Source organism: Mastigoproctus giganteus, chromosome 13 (genome assembly GCF_048544385.1).
Source record: "Mastigoproctus giganteus isolate SK-2022 chromosome 13, ASM4854438v1, whole genome shotgun sequence".
Lineage (NCBI taxonomy): Eukaryota > Metazoa > Arthropoda > Arachnida > Uropygi > Thelyphonidae > Mastigoproctus > Mastigoproctus giganteus.
In genome coordinates this window covers 5419137-5435046 of record NC_143587.1, presented here as the reverse complement: position 1 = coordinate 5435046, position 15910 = coordinate 5419137, and the positions used below count along the sequence as shown (strand labels likewise).

Here is a 15910-nt window from a genome sequence, read left to right as displayed (position 1 = left end):
TCTTGATTTCATATAAATTTTTGTCAGATTAAATGTTGAAATAAAACATATTTTGATATGATTCTCCCAGCACATGCTGATTAATACTTTCTTTTTTTTTTTCAGACTGTGGTTTTGAGTTATATGGTTGCAACCATTTCAAGGTAAAGTTTCCAAATACTGATTAGTATGTGTAACATATATATATACAGGGTGGCCAAAAAATAACTTTACAACTTATAACGGGCGCCATTTTGGTTTGGTTCGAACGTGACAGTGCATATTTGGCCATCAAGCAGTGTAGACATAGCAAATTTGTTATGGAGCGCTTAAAGATTCAACATGTCCTTATTATTAAAATGTACTACGAAAATCAGTCATCAATAACGGTGACCCTCATAAAATTGCATCCAGTTCTTGGCAAAAACAGTATGCCTTCCAGACCCACAATTATTCGTTTAATGGCTAATTTCGAGTAAAGCCCACAATTATTTGTTTAATGCTAATTTCGAGTAAAGCTGTGCTGTGACCAAGGTCAGGCCACATTAGAAGTGCATGCTCAGTGGAGAATATTGAAATTGTGCATGAAAGTGTTCTGAAGAACCGATAACATCCTCACAGCAATGTTCCCAACAAATTGGAATTTCGCAGTCGTCTCTGCAGAATATTCTCAAAAAAGATTTGCATATGTATTCATATAAGATACAGTTGAATCAAGAACTTCAGCCTCGAGACCATGAACGCCGTCGCAACTACAGTAATTCAATCGTCTCTAATGAAGACCCGAATTTTTATGATAAAATCATAATGAGCGATAAAGCCTATTTCGACCTGAGCGGTTATGTTAACAAACACAATAGCCTCTATTGGGGCACTGAAAATCCACAAGTGATTCATCAGTGACCATTACATCCTTGCTGAGTGACAGTGTGGTGTGGAATTTGGTCAGGTGTTATTGGACCTTATTTCTTCAAAGACACTGCGGGTAATGCTGTAACTGTGAACAGCGACCACTACTGTGCCACGATCGATTACTTTCTGTCACAGCAATTGGATGAACTGAGTTTGGAAAATGTGGTTTCAGCAAGATGGGGCTACATGTCACACAGCACGAGCCACAATCTAAAATTTGAAGAGAATGTTTCCACACCAATTAATCTCCAGAAGCAGTGACATCGGCTGGCTGTCAAGATCGCCAGATTTAACTGCTGCAGACTTTTTCTGCGGGGTTATCTTAAAGGACGTGTCTATGCCAACATCGATTGAACAACTAAAGAACAATATTCGAGCAGCAATACAGCACGAAATTTCAGCAATACAATACGAAATTTCAGGCGAAATATCGCCTGAAATTTGTGTAAATGTTATGAGAAATACTCTTGAAAGAGCTTGCATTTGTATGGCAGCAAGAGGCGGCCATTTGGCTGACATTATATTCCACAAATAATTGCAAGGTCCAAATAAAGCATTTATGTTAAAATATTTATTGTTTTGTCTTTATTATAGGAATTATTTGAAATGAACGTTCTAAAGTTAATTTTTGGCCACCCTTTAGTTTCCAAATAAAATCTCATAATATTTTCAGTCATATCTGATGAATCTAGTATTTAAAAATCCAACACCTTTTACAAGATAAAAGGAAATGGTGGTTCTTAATGTCAGAACTGGTACTAGGGGTGTGCAAATGAGCCACTTGCCACAGATGCCGCCTAAAATAGGCACTGCTAGATGCACTACTGCATGTGTGTGTGTGTGTGTGTTAAGATACGATGTGAATTAAGCGATGTTATAAGGTTTTGCCTCGGGTGCCATAAATGCTAGCGCCAGCCCTGCTTAGTGTTATATCATATGATTACTCCATTTCCTTTTCCTCTGGTTGTATAGTGTAACACTACATTACCGGAGTTATTCAGAAACTTCCCGTCTATGAATATCATGTATGGTGTCATAAGGCCCTCCCCCATGCATGTGTGTTGATTCAGACATGCCAATTAAAAAAATACTAATAAGGATTATCAAAAGAGTATAATAAAAATGAAGGATATTTGCTATTTATCTAATCAGTTCTTATTTTGGTATTTGTAAAAACTTGTGCACAGATGAAGTTGGGAATAAAGCAGTAATTTTCTGTCATTCCATTCAACATAATTTGCTTTGTCTTATTCATTTGAGGGATAAAAATGATCCAGAAACAGGAAATAAATCAGACAGGTGGTGGTGTTATACGAAATTTAATGTTTCTGCTTATTTACAGATTTAAACTGACTAGCAGAAGCAATTGAACATGGGTATTCGTATTGTGAGGTTAAGTCCACACCTTCAAAAAAATTATACAGCCCGTTGTTAATTGTTATGCTGGTATGTCAACTGCAATGAAATTGTGAAACTCTGCTTCAGTGGCTGTATGAAATATAAATGGAAAATTTATTTTAAATTATCAGATTAACTATATTTATAATTTTCATTTACCCCATAGGTATATGAGCATAAATCAAGAAATTTTGGAAGTTTACAAAATCAAAAAGTATGGTGTTGTGACTTGTATATGGATCATCTCAGGTTTTCACATAGGGAGAAAAATTTAACTTAATGACTTTAAACAGTCATTAAAGTCATTTTTAATGACTTTTTTTTTAATGTTACCAGTAAAAATCCATCTTGTTCTCAGTTCTTTGCAGAATGAATGTAGTGGAGATTAGGCGCCTCCATAGCCAGGTGGGTAGGAGCAGCAGTGCATAGCACACGCTTCTTGATTAGACCGGGGTTTGAGCCTGTGATCACCAAATACGGAGGATACAGAAAGGTCAGGGAATGACCACCGCATATCCCCAGAGCAATATGACCTTAGTTTCTAATGCTCCAAATAACAAACAAACAACAGGTAGTGGAGATTACTGCATATCTATCTCACTAGTAATTTTTTTTAATTTTTTTAATTTGTAGAACATTTTTAGGTGACAGTCTTGCATTTCTAACTTTTATAGTTCTTTCGTTTTAATCAGAAATGCAGTTGATAGTGCTGATAAGCGAATAAAACCAGTTTTATTCAGGGAGTCTGGGTGCGAGGTTAGACTGTGCGGACGTAGCTCCTTGAAGCTCTTGAAACAGAGAAGTTTTTCCTGATTTATTTTCTGATTTATTAGTTTAAATTGTCATATTAACTTATTTTCTAGAGTAGCTTTATATTCCTAGTTACGATACTTAGTTTAAAGTTTAACTTAGACAGAGATTTTGTAGATATTACTTAGTAACGGTAGCGGTATCAAATCCACGTGTTACAAATTGAACGAGAGGTCTTTTTTTTTAACCAAATTTAGTCCATTTATTAACTAATTGTTATATCAATTATCTTCTATAAGTAGATTATAGACCTAGTCAGGATCCTTAGTTTATTCTAAATTGAAATAGCGAGATTTGGAAGCTAATCAATACTTACGAGTCCGTAGAAGTATCGTTCGAGAATTCCCGCCATTTTTACACGATAGCATAAGCGTAGTGTAGTATAGTGCATAATATAATATTGTCAATTAATCAGTAAATCTATTAATCTTGATAAACTTTATTGTCAATTAAATTGTATTTTTAACTCTATATATATATAACGACTTAATCGTAACAAATAATTAATACATAACTATAGTGGTACACGTGATACGGAAGTTGTATAAAGGGAACTCGTAGAAAACACTAGATACCGAAAAAATAAATATAGCGTTATAACTGTTTTGGGATATAACTTAAGGATTTAATTTTTGTTTTGAAATTTTATTGAATCAAATCGGAATCATGACTCTGACCAGAGCAGCAAAGCAAAAGGCTCAAGCTAATGGGAGTGCTGTGGTTCAGGGGAGAACTGAGGGGGTCAGTTGCCCTCTGAATCACAGTCTTTTAAAATGCACTGTTTGCTTGATGTTTGCGGAGCAGTCGGGTACGGGACATGATACTGCCAAGGGGGATGTCTTTGTGTGTGCACGATGTAAGGAGTGCAAGGAAATCAGGCGACAACTCAGCGTTGTTATGGGCCTTTATGAGAGCTTGAAGGACAGGGTGGATGCCCTCGAAGGAAATGAATTGAGGGGCCCATCAAGCTCTCAGCTGCCCACATCAACGCCAGAGCTTGCACTTGGTCATCAGGCAACACAGAGGCAGCCCCCTAGGCAGAATGCGCTGGTCCCACAGGAACTAGTAGTTGTTGGTGACTCTATTGTCAGGGAAACGGAGAACATGCTTTGTAAAAAGGATAGGTGGAATAGGACCAGGGTATGTCTGCCAGGGGCAAAGGTTGATGACGTTGTAGAGCGGATATCATCTTTTAAGGGCACAAAAGGTGATATAGTTGTACACGTTGGCACTAATGATATTAAGAGTAGGAGACCGGCGGAATTACTTAGCAAGTACAGGTCACTGTTGAAAAAAAGCCGTGAATTAGGGTTGAATTTGAAAGTGTCTGCAATTCTGCCCAGACACGATAGGAGGGAGTATATGATGAGAGCCTTGTCGATCAATTCGGCCCTGGAGGGATTGTGCAAGGCTCAAGGGGTAGAATTTTTTTCAGCCTGGACTGTACTTGTTAACAGGAGAGATTGCTTCTACAGGGATGGGATACACTTAAATAGAAAGGGTACAAGAATTTTTGCTGATGCTGTCGAGGCAATGTTAGGTGGGTCGGAAAACTGCTAGTTGGGGGGGGATACAAGGACTAATAGTTTAACAGTAGCCACTGGCAGAGGTGGAATTGATTCTTGCACTGCTTCTATTGAAATGAGCAGAAGCCTGAAAAACAAGATGCAGGATATTTCAGAGACAGCTGGGAGTCATTGCGGTACAAGTAAACACATGGGTTGTGTTAGGGTAGCTAAGAATAGAAACAGGTGCATGTATACCTGCGTGTACACCAATGCTAGGAGTTTGGTAAATAATTTTGATGAATTTGAGGTATTGCTCAAAACATCAAAGGCAGATATTGTTGGGATATCAGAGACGTGGTGTCACACAGATATAAGTAATGCGGAACTGGAATTTGGGAAATACAATGTGTATAGAAAGGATAGACAGGACAGGAGGGGAGGAGGGGTTATGCTATTAATTAAGAAACACATAAAGTCCAAGGACGTGAAGCCAGTCGACATCGATGGACATGGCAGTGTCGAGTCAGTTTGGTGTGACATAAGCATAGGGAAATCAAAATTGAGAGTAGGAGTGTGCTATAGGCCTAATGATTCTGAGGAGTATAATAAGATATTGTACAGGGAAATAGAGTGGGCCAGTAAATCAGAGAGTCTTATAATGGGGGATTTTAATTTCCCAGATATTGACTGGAATTTGTGGGTTGGTCACTCGCACACTAGCAAGGCTTTTGTGGATTTATTGGATGATTGTTTTCTACATCAGCATGTTCGTGAGGCAACAAGAAGGAGCAATACTCTTGATCTGATTATCAGTAGTGATTCGTCATGCATTAAGAATCTGCAGATAAATGAACCACTAGGTGGCAGTGATCACAGTGTGCTGAAGTGGGATTTACTCAAAGAGGTAACTACCATCAGAGGTAAAGGGAAGGGTTTTTGTTTTCGTAAAGGCAACTATGATGGTCTGAGACAGTATTTAAATTCTATACAGTGGGACCAACTGATGATGTTACCAACAGCAAACTCAAAATGGGAAGCATTCAAGGAACTAATCTTTGAGGCTACCAGGCTTTACATAGCATTAGCATTAGCATTAGTAGAGGCATTTGATGCAAGAAAGCAAGCTTATGCAGCATCAGCCAAAAAAAAAAAAAAAAAAAAAAAAAAAAGTAACATAAATAAATAAAAATAACCACTTCCACTTCACCCCTCTGTTCGTTCGAAATACCTGTCCAGCTGAGCCTTAAACTTATTTAGGCTATCAACTTCCACGACAAGGGATGGAAGTCTGTTCCACCCACCAACCACCCGCTGGCTAAAGGCAAATTTCCGCACATCTATCCTACATCTGTCTTTCCTCAATTTGAATTTATGCCCTCTCAGGTGATTTTTCTGAGCTAGAGGAAGAATCCCATCAGCATTGAGCATGCTCAAACCATTCAAGGCTTTGTACACCTCTATCAGATCACCCCGCTGGTGCCTAGTTTCCAGACACTGTAATTTGCAAAACTTAAGCCTTTCTTCGTAAGAGAACCCCTTTGTCCCATTCACCAATCTAGTTGCCCTTCTCTGTACTCGTTCCAGCAGCTCTACATCCTTCCTGAAATGAGGCCTCCAGGCCTGTATACAGTACTCTAGGTGTGGCCTGACCATTGCCTTATACAATGGAATAAAAAGTAAAGTGCAGCCATCATCAACCCACTGCAGGATGGAAACCTCCTCAACAATTCATGCTGAGGGAAATGGACCATAATCTGCCACGCTGGTCCAGTGCGGGTTGGCAGATTGACCTTATTCAGCAGTCAGGGGCTTGAACCCCAGTCTACTCAAAGAGCGTGTGCTACTGCACTCTCGCTCCTGCCCACTCGGCTACGGAGGCTGCCGTAGGGAATAATCACCTCCTTATCCCTGCTAGAAAAATTCCTATATATCATTGACAATACACCATGAGCTACTCTTGCAGCTCGTCTGCACTGCTCAGAGAACTTCATATCTGCCTGCACCACCACCCCCAGGTCCCTTTCATTCTCTACCACTGTCAGTGTAGTACCACAGAGTTGATACGTTGCTCTGGGGTTGCTGTTTCCCATATGTAGTACTTTACATTTGTCAATGTTAAACTTCATTTGCCACCTCGAAGCCCATCTGCTCAACCTTTCCAAATCCTGTTGCAGCAGCATAGTGTCAGTAGTGTCCTTGACAACCCTGCCAACCTTCGTATCGTCTGCAAACTTGGACATTAAGCCTGATATACCATCATCAATATCATTTATAAATACAGAAAACAATAAAGGCCCCAATACTGAACCCTGAGGGACTCCACTAATAACATTAGTCCACGATGAGCAGTGTCCATTGATTACCACTCTCTGTCTTCTCCCCCTCAACCACCCCTTTATCCATAGCAGCAACTTGCCTCCAATGCCACACTGCTCCAATTTGTGCAGCAGTCTTCCATGTGCAACAGTATCAAAAGCCTTTCTAAGATCCAAGTATATAATATCAAAGTTATTCCCTGCATCCAGTTCTTTTGTGACTGCATCATAGTATCCAATCAAATTGGTCAGGCAAGACTTCCCCTTAACAAAACCATGCTGTGTCCTAGCTATAACTGAAGTCTTGTCTAGATGATCCTGCAGTGCTTCTTTCACCAGTGCCTCCATTAATTTTCCGGGAACAGAAGTTAAACTCACAGGTCTATAATTACTTGTGTCAGCCTTTGATCCCCCTTTGTGAATTGGGGTCACATTTGCACATCTCCAGTCAATGGGTACCTCCCCTGAGTCCAAGGAAGCTCTCATAATTATGGCTAAGGGTTTGCTTACCTCCTTTGCTGCCTCCTTTAATATCACTGGATAGATCCCATCCACCCCAGGTGCCTTTCTTGTGTTTATCTTCAACAATTTCTCCTCCACTTTTCTCTCAGTTATTACAAGATTCTCTAGCTTACTGCTAGAGTTGAATACACCTCTGGCATTCCCCTCGCTGAATAACTCCTCATGTGTGAATGTCGATGCAAAATATTCATTTAGTTTGTTAGCTACCCGAGCAGGGTCATCAACAGTTGACCCATCGATCTCAAGTGGACCAATCTGATTCATCCCCTTCCTTCTAGAGTTTACATAAGTAAAGAACTCTTTGCTGTTTTTCTTCGCATCCCTTGCCAAGGATCTCTCGTAATCTGCCTTCGCCTGCCTAACCTCCTTTGTAACTTGGTTACAGATCAACTTGTATCTATCATAGGCGTCCGTGTCACGTGTTAATTTGTATGTATCCCATGCATTTTTCTTCTCTGCCATATGCCTCATTAGTTCATCTGACAACCATTTAGGCCTAAACCTTGAACAATATTTCTTAGTTGGTATGTAAAGCCTAGTAGCTTCCACGATAAGTTCTTTGAATGCTTCCCATTTTGAATTTGCTGTTGGCAATATCATCAGTTGATCCCACTGTATAGAATTTAAGTACTGTCTCAGTCCATTGTAGTCGCCTTTACGAAAGCAATACCCCTTCCCTTTACCCCTAATGGTAGTTACCTCTTTGAGTAACTCCCACTTCAGCACACTGTGATCACTGCCACCAAGTGGTTCATTTATCTGCAGATTCTTAATGCATGAAGAATCACTACTGATAATCAAATCAAGAGTATTACTCCCTCTAGTTGCCTCCCGAACATGCTGATGTAGAAAACAATCACCCAATAAATCCACAAAAGCCTTGCTACTGTGTGAGTGACCAGCCCCCAAATTCCAGTCAATATCTGGGAAATTAAAATCCCCCATTATAAGACTCTCTGATTTACTGGCCCACTCTATTTCTCCGAACAGTTTCTTATTATACTCATCAGAGTCATTAGGCCTATAGCACACTCCTACTCTCAATTTTGATCTCCCAATGCTTATGTCACACCAAACTGACTCGACACTGCACATACCAACTAAGAAATATTGTTCAAGGTTTAGGCCTAAATGGTTGTCAGATGAACTAATGAGACATGTGGCAGAGAAGAAAAATGCATGGGATACATACAAATTAATGGGTGACATGGAAGCCTATGATAGATATAAGTTGGTCTGTAACCAAGTCTCAAAGGAGATTAGGCAGGCAAAGGCAGACTACGAAAAATCCTTGGCAAAGGATGCAAAGAAAAACAGAAAAGAGTTCTTTACATATTTAAATTCGAGAAGGAAAGGGATGAATCAGATTGGTCCACTGGATATTGATGGTTCAACAGTTGAGGATCCTTCTCATGTGGCTAACAATCTAAACGAGTATTTTGCATCTACATTCACGCAAGAGGAGTTATTCAGGAAGGAGAATGATGTAGGTAAAGTAAACATTGTCAGTGAGCTGGATGATTTTGTAATAACTGAGAGGAAAGTGGAGGAGAGATTGTTGAGGATAAACATAAAAAAGGCACCTGGGGTGGATGGGATCTATCCAGTTATATTAAAGGAGGCAGCAAAGGAGGTAAGCAAACCCCTAGCCATAATTATGAGAGCTTCTTTGGACTCAGGGGAGGTACACATAGACTGGAGATGTGCAAATGTAACCCCAATTCACAAAGGAGGATCAAAGGCTGACACAAGTAATTATAGACCTGTTAGTTTAACTTCTGTTCCAGGTAAGTTAATGGAGGCACTGGTTAAAGAAGCACTGCAGGATCATCTAGACAAGAATTCAGTTATAGCTCAGACGCAGCATGGTTTTGTTAAGGGCAGGTCTTGCCTGACCAATTTGATTGGATACTATGATGTAGTCACAAAAGAACTGGATGCAGGGAATAACTTTGATATTATATATTTGGATCTTAGAAAGGCTTTTGATACTGTTGCACATGGAAGACTGCTGCACAAATTGGAGCAGTGTGGCATTGGAGGCAAATTGCTGCTATGGATAAGGGGATGGTTGAGTGGCAGAAGACAGAGAGTGGTAATCAATGGACACTGCTCAACATGGACTAATGTTATTAGTGGAGTTCCTCAGGGTTCAGTGTTGGGTCCGTTGTTGTTTTCAGTGTTTATGAATGATATTGATGATGGGATATCAAGTTTAATGTCCAAGTTTGCAGATGATACAAAGGTTGGCAGGGTTGTTAAGGACACTACTGATGCTATGCTGCTGCAACAGGATCTGGAAAGGTTGAACAGATGGGCTGAGAGGTGGCAAATGAAGTTTAACATTGACAAATGTAAAGTACTACATATGGGAAACAGTAACCCCAGAGCCACGTATCAACTCTGCGGTACTACACTGACAGTGGTGGAGAATGAAAAGGACCTGGGGGTAATTGTGCAGGCAGATATGAAGTTCTCTGAGCAGTGCAGACGAGCTGGAAGAGTAGCTCATGGTGTCTTGTCAATGATATACAGGAATTTTTCTAGCAGGGATAAGGAGGTGATTATTCCCTTGTATAAGGCAATGGTTAGGCCACATCTTGAGTACTGTATACAGGTCTGGAGGCCTCATTTCAAGAAGGATGTAGAGCTGCTGGAACGGGTACAGAGAAAGGCAACAAGATTAGTGAATGGAACAATGGGTTGGTCTTACGAAGAAAGGCTTAAGTTTTGCAAATTACAGAGTCTGGAGACTAGGCACCGGCGAGGTGATCTGATAGAGGTGTATAAGGCTTTGAATGGTTTGAGCATGCTCAATGCCAATGGGATTCTTCATCTTGCTCAGAATAATCACCGCAGAGGGCATAAATTCAAATTGAGGAAGGACGGATGTCGGATAGATGTGCGGAAATTTGCCTTTGGCCAGCGGGTGGTTGGTTGGTGGAACCGACTTCCATCACTTGTTGTTGAAGTTGATAGCCTAAACAAATTTAAAGCTCAACTGGACAGGTATTTCGAACGAACGGAGGGGTGAAATGGGAGTGGGTTTTTTTTTTTTTTTTTTTTTTTTGCTGATGCTGAATAAGCTTGCTTTCTTGCATCATATGCCTCTACTAATGCTAATGCTAGTTTTATTAATACATTTATAAAAAGGGTAGATATGGCTGAAATAAATCGAAAATGAGAATTACCTGAAGCTGGCTTTAAATTGAAAGTAGTTAATCTTGCATAGGCCATAATTATTTGTGGCTTCTGCAATTAAAATATTCAATTTACAGTAAACCCTAGATTTAATGGACTAATAGGGGAGAAGGGTGTCCGTTAATGCCGAAAGTCTGTTAAATCGAATGTGACTTGGGGGGGGGGAGCAATTTTTATTGTTCTTAATGTAAAAAAAAAAAAAGGTTTTAATACAATGTACAGTAGGTGTACAATATAAAATTATTAAATTATAATAAAGAATATATAATATTTACTCACCTTTTTGACAGTTTAGTTGAAGAGTATTTTGCCGTGACTGTAGTGGTAGTAGTACAGTAGTCGTTATTCAGTATCTGAAGGTAGAGGTGAAGGGGAATCCTCAGCTTCAGATTCTTCTGAAATGTTCACAAGTGGAGGCACTGGTGTCATCTGTTTGCTTGTAGAAGGTTGAGATGTACAATCAGTTGGAGGTGAAATAGGAGTTGATGAAGTTTGCAAAAAGAAAGCATCCAGCTTCAATTGTTTGCTACTCTGATGTTGTTTCTTAATAATGATCACCCTGAACTGCTGAAAATGTTAATAGTAAGGGACAATTTCAGGGTCAGAAGATGTCCCTATGTAGTGGATGGCAATGTCCATGAGATTTCTCATTTCAGACAGTGTAGGCCGTGCTGGTGTAATTTGCTCTTCCTCAGTGTCTTCTTCTTCCCCTGCCTTGCCATATTGAACCTCGTCCACAATTTCTTCTTCAGTAAGGACTTGGTAGCCAGGATCACCTTCATCATTTTCAGGCCATTTCAGAATGTCATTTTCAGTTGTTTCCTGGTTGCCAGCATTTACAACGGTGCGCCGAAAGTCATTTGCCTCAAATTCTTCAAAATCCAAATCCAGTTCAATATTGTACAACTTCTTCCAACCATTTGCCAAAGTTATAGTCTTCATCTTCTTCCAACCATTTGCCAAAGTTATAGTCTTCATCTTCCAAGCAGCTGCAAAGTTAGAGCACAGACTTAATGTTGTAGGCTCGTAGATTCTGAAGTGTCCTGGCTCCTCTTGTCTTCTTCTCCATCTTCTTCATCCTCCAACACAACTATTACTTCTTCCAAAAAGTTCTTCTTATACAGTCTCTTGCAGGCTGCAATTATTCTCTGATCCATTGGCTGAATAACTGAAGTTTTGTTAGGAGGCAAAAAAAGACATTTAATTCTGCCTTCCTTACTAACTAACTTCTCAGAACTAGGATGAGCAGGGGCATTGTCAAGAAGCTACAGTGCCTTTACATTATTGGGGGAAATTTTCAGAACATCAGTCTGGAAGCACCTCACACAAAGTGGTTGAAGAACCAGTCAGAAAATATCTCCGAAGTAAACCACACATTCTTTGAGCTGGTGTAAATAATAGGCAACTGATTCATAATGTCTTTAAGAGTGTGTGGTTTCTTTGATTATCAAAACAATAGTGGAAATGGGTAATTATTATTAATTTTTAATTAATAATAACACGGAAGTTTTGTATAACCTAAAAAAAAATAATATGGTCGAGATTAATATGTACATTACTGCATTATTATTTGTCCAGTCTGTTAAATCGAGGGTTTGCTGTATTTACTATCAAAAAAAAAGATTTTGAACCAAATTTTTTTGCACACTTCACCGATCTCATTGTGCTGAAATATACAGGTAGTGTCAGCAATAATATAGTGGTGGAGGAATGTTATGTGGTTTCTATCCATACGTGTAATTATTAACAGAATAGGTTTTATTAAATCATATGGATTATATTGAGCTTTGTATTCCATATGAGTTTAATAAAACCTATTTTGTTAATATCACATGGTATAATAGTGTCATTTGTTGTTATTATTATATACAGTAATACCCCGAAGTTACGCGATAGGTGGGTCCGACGAAAATCGCGTAAGTCGAATTCGCGTAAGTCGGGGTACAACTTTGCATATAAATACATATAAGTTTTTCTTAATTGGGACCAAGGACTAACAAAAACACTAGTTTAGAAGAAAAATATTAATAAAATTGCAGTTCTTTATACATATTAATACAAAATATGTATTAAAAAAACAAATGACTTACGTTAAAAAGTTATTTCGATGTCGATGGCTTCATAAAATCTAACAAATTCGTCTGACGACACAGCGCGTTCTTTTTTTCACGCAGAATTTCTTCGTAGCAAGCTAATAATTTTTTTATTCCTTGCTTTGTAGCTATAACGCGTTCTTCATTGGAGTCTATGTTTTCTAAAATTTTTAAGCCCTTTACAATTGAGCCCTTTTCAATTTTCAACCTGTCAAGTTTGCAATTGTCATGTGCTTTTCGCCGTTGCTTCATTTAGGCCTGCAGCACGTGCAATATCACATGGTCTTTCATTTCGCTCAAAGCGTTTCACAATTTCATATTTTTTCTCTATCGACAGAGGCGGACTGGCAATAAGCCTTACCGGGGAAACCCCGGTGGGCCAGTGTGATTTTGGCCATAAACCATAGTATGAGGCCACTATAAATTTTCCCGGGAAAGAATTTTTGACCCAGTCCGCCTCTGTTTATCGATAATTGCTTTTCTTTTTCTCTCTGAATCTGTAGTGTCTTCACCAGGACGCTTCCTTTTCATTTTTAGGGAATAAAGCACAATTACAAAACGAGGAGGCACGCTTGATACGCATAAACAAAGCTGCGCGCATGTAGCAACTGAATAAACAACACCATAAAGGCAGAGATACACTATTAACACCTCACATTTCTAGGGGTTACTACCATAAAACAATAAAAATCCAGTTGCGTTTCTGCTAGTGGAATCTGTTATAAACTGGTAGTAAACTCGATCTAATTGCATTTGCGATTATACCGATAGCTGGAATTGTGTTGGTTTTTACGTTATATTATGGTGAAATGTGTTTCCCCTTCACTGATATAAAAAACATAAAAGCAGCAAAGTTGAATTTTGTTCATATTTCGCTCTCAGTCTCCGCCGTCGCACCGTATATCGATAACATATGAAAAACGACCTTGAAGATAGTGGGCGGCAGCGTTGCCAAACGAAAAAATCAGGAACCGCGTAACTCCGAGTTCGCGTAAGTCGGGGTAGCGTAAGTCGGGGTATTACTGTATACTATATAATTTACTGCAAGCATCAGCTATGCCCACAAAGCATATTTTCTAATACAAGAGTACATTTTCTGATTTCCATAGGCCCAAAACTAGTGGTCAACTTTACACTCAGTCAACTTGTACTCAAACATCTGTGGTAGTTAATTTTGTAATAAACTAAGTATGTTTATTTCATTACAAAATGTGATATTTATTTCTTTATTTACACTGAGTGGACAGAAATTATGGGATACCTACCTATCTAGTAATGGGTAGGTCCAGTTTATGCCCACATAAAGGCAGTCACACGGCGAGGCATTGAGTGCACTAATTCATGAAAGCATTTCACAGATATTTCCATCCATGCTTGCTGCACCGCTGTCCATAATTCTGTGGCATTCTTGGGTGGAGGATCCAAAGCTTGAACGGACCTTTCTACAGCATCCCAAAGATGGTCCACATGTTTCAGACCATTCCATATTGGTAAAATAAGCAGAATGCTCTTCAAACCATGTTCTAGTCACCACAGCTCTGTGGGGAGATGCGTTATCCTGCTAGAAGAGTCCATTGCCCTCTGGGTGCACAAATGACTATAAAGGGATGCAGATGGTCTGCATAGATGGGCACATAACCCGGACCATTCAGAGAAGTGTCTAGATGTATCAAAGGTCCCAATATATGCCAGGTGAACATGCTACAGACTGTTACCTACCTTCCACCTGCTGAACAGTTCCTTTTGACATGACAGGTGCATAGCTTTGTAGGCGCCTCCGTAGCCAGGTGGGAAGGAGCAGCAGTGCATAGCACACGCTTCTTGATTAAACCGGGGTTCGAGCCCGTCACCACCAAATATGGAGGATGCGGAAAGGTCAGGGAATGACCACCGCATATCCCGGAGCAATATGGCCTTAGTTGCTAATGCTCCTAAAAACCAAACAACAAACAACAAGCATAGCTTTGCGCGGTTTCTACCAGATATGCACCCTCCCGTCCGCTCAAAATAACTGGAAATGGGACTCATCGGACCAGGAGACCATCTCCAATCATCCAAGGTCCAGTGCTGATGTTCTTTCACCATAGAGCCCTGTGTCGTGATATTAGCAATGGGATTCTGGTAGGTCGGCGGCTCCCATAACCTATTGTGGCTAATGATCGCCTGATGGTCTTGGTGAAGACATTTCTGGAACCTCCCTCATTGAAGTCGGCTGTGATTTGTGCCACTGTCAGTCTCCGGTTGGCTGAAATAATGCAAGGCAGACATCGATGACCACGATCATCCGCCCCCTTGCTCCGCCCCACAGTGCTGTCCACAATGAGATGTTATTCTGGAAATGGTGTATTCCTGATACACTCTTGATACTGTCAAATGGGGATAGTGCAATTTCTGTACCTCCTCCACGACAGAGTGACCCATGCGTCGGCACCCACTATCATCCCTCTTTGAAAGTCAGTTAATTCACAACAGTTATCTATACTGACATTGAATATATACCTGCTAAGTGGTGGGTTCGTCCACTAGCAAGAGGGGTGACAGCATCGTGTTGCCTAGGAACCAGGTATCCCATGAATTCTGTCTTTTCAGTGTATATGATTAAATATATGATTTTATATATATATTCATAATATGAATTTTTTGTTTCTTTTCCTTTCCCAGCTTCCATGATACTTATATTGTTCTGATTGCCTTAGGAATGTGTGCTAGTTGTTGCCTGGGAGTCACTATCTTTTCTTTTAATACGAAGGTAAGTTACATGGCTTCTTAGCATATAATATCCATTAACATTTGCCAGAAAATAGAAATTATAATTATTATTTTTGTATGTAGCCTGATTTAGAATATAATTTCTAAGAAATTTCTGTAATAAAACAATGTTTTTATTAAATAAAGATTATATTAATATTAAATATTAATTTACATTATTATTGTTTGCAGTAGTATTTCAGAATTTCAGGTTATTTCAGGAACAGAAGTAAAGTGCAAAGTGGGAAGTGAATTTTTAGACCTAGTAAAAGTCTTAACTATATTATTTGAGAGATGGATGGAAATTGGGAAATATCTGTGGTTTTATATGTGAATTTTATTTTATTAAAGTTTATGAATATGTTATTGTTTGCTCCAGCAAAAAATTTTGCATTGCAAATCAGTAACATAACTTTTCTGCACA

General features: G+C 39.4%; 1 protein-coding gene across 2 annotated transcripts in view; it reads left to right on the top strand.

Annotated features, from left to right (window-relative positions):
* Positions 1-15910, top strand: part of LOC150075736 (protein lifeguard 2-like) — a 165622-nt gene that overhangs the window by 110873 nt on the left and 38839 nt on the right. For both annotated transcript variants that reach the window (XM_090387424.1, XM_090387425.1), the window contains exons 8-9: positions 106-143; positions 15400-15487. In XM_090387424.1, coding sequence (XP_090243550.1) covers positions 106-143; positions 15400-15487 — 126 coding nt within the window. The remainder of the gene's footprint in view (positions 1-105; positions 144-15399; positions 15488-15910) is intronic.